The sequence below is a fragment of the Sinocyclocheilus anshuiensis genome, unplaced genomic scaffold, assembly GCF_001515605.1.
Source record: "Sinocyclocheilus anshuiensis isolate Anshui unplaced genomic scaffold, SAMN03320099.WGS_v1.1 scaffold121, whole genome shotgun sequence".
Taxonomy (NCBI): domain Eukaryota; kingdom Metazoa; phylum Chordata; class Actinopteri; order Cypriniformes; family Cyprinidae; genus Sinocyclocheilus; species Sinocyclocheilus anshuiensis.
The window spans coordinates 879,451-885,713 of NW_015539856.1; the positions used below are offsets into that span (position 1 = coordinate 879,451).

The 6,263-nt window shown below is 40.2% G+C and overlaps 1 protein-coding gene and 1 pseudogene across 1 annotated transcript in view; one reads left to right on the forward strand and one right to left on the reverse strand.

The window, feature by feature from the left end:
• LOC107684857 (F-box/LRR-repeat protein 3-like) overlaps positions 1 to 807 on the forward strand; it is an 11,621-nt gene extending 10,814 nt beyond the window's left edge. Inside the window, exon 6 of the mRNA XM_016481230.1 lies at positions 164 to 807. Coding sequence (XP_016336716.1) covers positions 164 to 807 — 644 coding nt within the window. The remainder of the gene's footprint in view (positions 1 to 163) is intronic.
• A 4,467-nt stretch (positions 808 to 5,274) lies between these two features.
• LOC107684845 (probable phospholipid-transporting ATPase VB) overlaps positions 5,275 to 6,263 on the reverse strand; it is a 35,495-nt pseudogene continuing 34,506 nt past the window's right edge.

Here is a 6,263-nt window from a genome sequence, read left to right on the forward strand (position 1 = left end):
GATTTTTATCATTATAGGGTGGTTGTGTACACACACTGCCAACACACATTTCAGTTCAAACAACATGTAAAAGTGAATTTTGCATCCGATGTCCCATTTAAGTGTACTGTAATCACCTACCCTTGTTTATGAACCCAAGTTCACCTGTTCCTTCTCGCTCATCCAGGCATCCTATGTGTGGCCGATCAGTGTCACGGCCTGCGCGAACTGGCTCTGAATTACCACCTGCTGAGCGACAAGCTTCTGCTGGCGCTCTCCTCCGAGAAACATGTCCACCTGGAGCACCTGCGCATCGACGTGGTGAGCGAGAACCCGGGCCAAGCGCAGTTCCACACCATCAAGAAGAGCAGCTGGGATGCCCTCATCCGCCACTCGCCCCAGGTCAACATCGTCATGTACTTCTTCCTCTACGAGGAGGAGTTCGAGCCCTTCTTCCGCGAGGAGACGCCCGTCACGCACCTGTACTTCGGCCGGGCCGTCAGTAAAGACATGCTGGGCCGTATCGGGCTGAACTGTCCACGTCTCGTGGAGCTGGTGGTGTGCGCCAACGGGCTGGAGCCGCTGGATGAAGAGCTGATCCGCATCGCTGAATGCTGCAAGAGCCTGACGGCCATCGGCCTGGGCGAGTGTGAGGTCACCTGCAGCGGCTTCATGGAGTTCGTGAAGATGTGCGGCGGCCGCTTGAGCCAGCTGTCCATCATGGAGGAGGTGCTCATCTCCGACAACACCTACATCGAGCAGATCCACAGCGAGGTCTCCAAACATTTGGGCAGGATTTGGTTTCCTGATATGATGCCCACGTGGTAGAATCGCAGCCAATACATCAAAACAAATCCACTCTAGACAGTGTTGCCAAGTCTGCAGTTTTCCCTTGGAATTGAGCTACTTTAACACTGTTGCCACGGGTTGTTTTTCATGTCAGAGGGTTTAAGCGACCCCATTTAGCCCCTGTAATGCGAATTTTACCGGGGGAGCCCCGCCAAAAAACCCCGTGTATTTTACCCCCAGGAACGCTATTGTTACCGGGGGACCCCCTCTGAAATGCGATTGGGCTAGTTTTGAGTAGCAATTGGACGTTTTTTTTTTTTTTAACCTGGCAACCCTGACTCTAGTCTGCAAAGCCACTGGAAGGCAAGCCAAGCCTGCAACCTTTAGCCGAAAAAGCGTAATGGCTAATGCTAACGCTTCTGGTTTGCCAGTACGTGGGAAAGGAGACCAGAGGCCGTTTTTTTGAATGGATGTCAATGGAGGAGAGGCAGCTTTTTAGAGGAAACAGCTTATCATTTAATGAATCGACAGCCTATTGGCTAATCTGCAACATGTTTTACACTAAACAATACTTTTGGATTGGACTATTTTTAGAGTTTACACCGAAAACAAATGTTGTTTCATAAGAGAAGTCACTGACTTTTTGCGACAGGTGAGAGTCAGCTTATGGCACTCCTCATTAATTAAACGGCGATTGAGTGTTGCACAACTCGAAACTGAAATTCAATGACATCAGGGATGTAATGTGATTGGTTATTAAGGCACACGTGATCCAAGTTGACCGTTACGCTTTCTCCAATAGTAAGTAATACAGACCCTCTCATCTCCCTACAGTAAGACAATCTCTGGTAGAATCGCAGCTGGTACATCAAAACAAATCCACTCTAGACCGTTTTGCCAAGTATGTGGTTTTCCCGTGGAATTGGGCTACTTTAAAGGTGACATATCATGAAAATCTGACTTTTCCAGGTTTTAAGTGCTATAATCAGGTCCCCAGTGCATACTTTGTTTTGGGAAGCCTTTTTCTGCAAGCGTCTGAGAAAACGAGCGCGTCTGATTTCACTCCCTTGGTGATGTGGCAAATGGATCTCATTATAATATTACCGCCCCTTAATCTGTAAATTTCTACCTACGGCGCCGTCATTTTGATTTGGCAAGCGACAACGGTGTACCAGCTCTAATGCCATGGTGAAAGTTTGAGCAAAACACACTAACTGTTCTGTCTTTAGCCGCACAGACGAGCACAGAACACTGTTTAGAGTCCCAGCCTCAGAGACAACAGAGCAGTGGATTTATTGATTTACACTGAACAAAATTATAACGTTCAGTGTATTTACTGTATATTGCTGCTGCCACACAGATCTAAAATAAACATGCGATTTATTTCCCAGCTGTTTACCTTCACAGACATAATCGACTGTTTTTGTAACTCATGTGTGTTTCTTATGTAAACTTGTGTGTGAATGAGAACTTAGTTTAGTACTCACATGCTGTGGCAGCCGCTTTCTGTCCTTGTGCTTCGGATGTGCGCTCTCAGAAAACCGTATATAAGAAGTTTAAACTCATATGGTTTAAAACGCATGATTTCAGCGCGATAAACATGATAATCAGAACCAAAACAGATGTTTTTAGCAGATACGAGCTGTAAAGGCGCAGCTCTGTTCTGGAAAAGGGGGCGGGGAGCAGCAGCTCATTTGCATTTAAAGAGACAGGCCCGTAAAACAGCATGTTTCTGCTTCCACTCAAAATAGGCATTTTCAAAATTATATAATAAATGATCTGTGGAGTATTTTGAGCTGAAACTTCACAGACACATTCTGGGGATACCAGAGACTTATATTAAATATTGTAAAAAGAGGCATAATATGTCACCTTTAACACTGTTGCTGCAGGTTGTTTTTCATGTATTTGAAAAACATCCCCAATAACGTTATATTTAGCCCCTGGAATGTGAATTGTACCAGGGGAACCCCTTAAAAATACCCCGTGTATTTTACCCCCTCAGAAACGCGATTGAGACAGTTTTGGGCTAGTTTTGAGTAGCAATTGGGTGGGTTTTGTTTTGAAAACATGGCAACCCTGACTCTAGACTACCTGTGTAAACATGCAGTCTGCGTTTGGCAGGCACGGCAGCCATTAGACAGAACGGGGTGATTAAAATATAGCATGGGAAAAGGGACATCTGGATCATTAGTGTGGAGGAGCTGCTGTAGAAACATGATTTGTGATTGGATCTCAGAGAAGGGATTTGAATGCAAAGTGTTTACAGTTCCACACAAGTGCCCACACGTGAAACCGCGGTTCTTTATGGGAAACTCATTGGCACAGATTGGCCCTCTGGGACTTGTTAAAGAGCTCGTATTTTATGGCTTAACCTTCTTTTGTTGGCTGAACAGAATAGGGTTGGGTGATAAACGATATCATATCGAGATCGCGGTAAAAATGTATGTTAATAATAATAAGCTCTGGACATTTGTATTCATTATGGATTAATCTAGCAGCAGTCAGTGCATGTGGATATAAGCAAAGACTATAGAGCTATAAGTCTGCATGTTCTGCGTTTCTCTGTGTGAATGAATGGTGCGTTTTGTCTGATAAACAAACTCAAAGTCACTTCAGCCTCTTCATCTCGATATTTGAGGAGATGAACGATTGAAGAGATGAACTTCATCTAAGAGCTGCTCTGAGAGCCAATTCAGCAGCTTTACAGCGATTCATTTGAGAAAAACTACAGTCAAATACACACTGAAACTGAAACTAAAAAAGAAAAACCTTCTGACACCCCGTCAAAATAAAAGTCCGCCTTAACTTGAAAAAATTATGACAGAAATATATTACTATTGTATACCAAAATGTAATTCTCAAAATAATAATAATAATCATTTCAAGGAATATCCTACAACCAAGGTATTTTTCATTAATTTATTTAGTTCTGTTGTGGAGCATCTTGCTTGACAATAAAAATGCAATGTTTTGTTGTAAATTAATTTCATTTGATTGCATTTTAATTGATTGCATGATTAAACTGTTATTAATTCATTTCTCTGGACATCATTTTTTTATGATAAATTTGTATTGAATCATAAAACACAGAATCCAGAAAAATAAATAAATAAATAAAATGGGAAATTAGAATTTAGGGGAAAACAATGGATTTTGATGCAGCCCTAAAAATTAAAACACAGCTCTGTGTAGTTTAATTGTGAACAAACAAGTTATGTTTACGTTTATTCTCAAGGTCTGCCAAACATGTGGATAGTATTTCCTTCGCCATTAACAGTAAACCTTTAACACTTAATTTCCAGCTATATCGTCAACTTGATTGCACAGATGCTATTTGAACTGAATGGAGCTGAATCAATCACTGAATCAATGATGAACTGACTTTAGCTGAAAATTGAGTGTTTACTGTTTTGCATTATTACACACTATTCTTTTCTGTTGAATACGGTAAAGCTGCTTTGACACAATCTATATTGTTAAAAGCGCTATGTAAGTAAAGGTGACTTGACTTAACAGTAAATGAATATTGTAATAAATACTGATATTGTTTGACATGGAAAGAAATAGTGTGATAATATTTTTGGCCATATTGCCCAGTCCTAATAAACCAGAATACTTTAAGCAACTAGATGTAGAGACAAAGAGTGACTTTTCTCAGTTTATGTAAGTGACAAATCGTACAGATATAGTATTAAAAAAAAATAGTATAGAGAAATAGTATAAAAATGGTTAATTTATGAAATATGTTTCACTACATGAAAACCCAGTCATTCTCTGGCAAGAAAATAACTTTGCACATAACCTTTTTTATTTTCAAACTATATGTATATTTTAAAAATTCACGAGATTCTTAATCTTAATATAAATTTTTGGTCGTCATTGCAAATGTTTCCATGACAATTATGTACAGAACATTCTGGTCCTATAAACTGGTCCATTGTGCTGTTGTTTTTTTGTAGAAACATTGCACAGAAAAAAAAAATGGTAACAGTTGCCACTTTTTATAGTGTTTAAATCTCACGTTTCATTAAAGACATAGAAAACCAAGCTTTTAAATATTGCATCTAATGGCAATTGTCTTTTTAAAATAGTTATTCTTTGCCCTGTTATTGGCATTTTTTTTCTTAAAAATATTTTAATTTACATACATAACGTCATTACAAACATGCATTTACATATTACATAAATATTTTTTGATATATATATATTTGAAATAAGCTTTTGACTCAAAAGTGACATTTATTTGGGGGCCTATATCACTTAATATAAGAATCTACATATTAAATAATACAATAATCCCTAATTTGCAATGCATATATTAAAAAAAAAATGCATCAATGTAACAAACCTGCAGTATCTGCCCTTAAAGACGTCTTACAGTAAATGACTGCCTGAAAGCACTGTCATGTGGGTTTAATAAAGCATCTGTTGTTCTGACATTCAGACTTCAACCATCTTGTGTCTTCTCTCTCTCCCTAAATGGACAGTTGTGTTTGCAGTTTATCAGCGCACCACTAGATCGCAGAAGCGTCCCATCAGAAACCCGCCTAACATGGTTACATAAAAGCGCCTTGGGTTCTGCAAATAGAATCAACACAAGACACTTTTTTTCATACTGAGCCTCGACTGTGGTGTGTGTTGCACACATGCTGGAAGGATGCGGAAACGAGCCGCGCTCGGCGAGCTATGATCCGTCTGAGCGTGAGGTCATCATGAGTGAAGAACGTCAGCCAGACGTCAGCAGGGCAATTAAATATTCAAATAACGGCGCAGGACTGTGTGATTACACGCACAGACATCAACAACCGTCATGAGCCAATGCATTTATAGCAATTAGTTAATAAATAGAAGAAGATCCAGCCTCCTTAATCTCACTGTGGTGCTTGTATTTCTGTCAGCACGCACAACGAGCTCTGAATATATGAACCGAGATATTATGTAACATCTGCAAACCTCAATTATTACATGAGCAGCTCAAAGCACAAGTGCATACAAATGTGGTCCACATGACAACAGGAAGTAGTTTCAACGAAGGGAAAGGCTCAGCTGCATCCACTGAACAGATTACATTCACATCGTCGAGAAATTACACGCATGCATTGATCGAGCATGGACTGTGTAAACCTGGGTTCATAAAAGCCAAAGATGCAGCAGGGAACCTGTGAAGTCAGTTTAAGACAGAATTTAAATGCACGGCTTTCAGATTATTCCCTGGCTGTTGTTCTGACGATTTGTGCTACCCGGTCAGATTGTGCTACCTCCCATTAAAAAGATAGGTAGCACAAATCGATAGCGAAAAATGCTACCCTAAAAACAATGCAAATATATTTTTGGTAGCACAATCTGATAGGTAGCATTTTTCGTCGGTACACCTGGCCTAAATCAACACCGGTGCATGAGCCCTGCATTTAGTGCACCCCAGTATTTAGGGCTGGGTATTGAGACAAATTGGATTCTCTTTCTTTCTTTCTTTCTTTCTTTCTCTCTCTCTC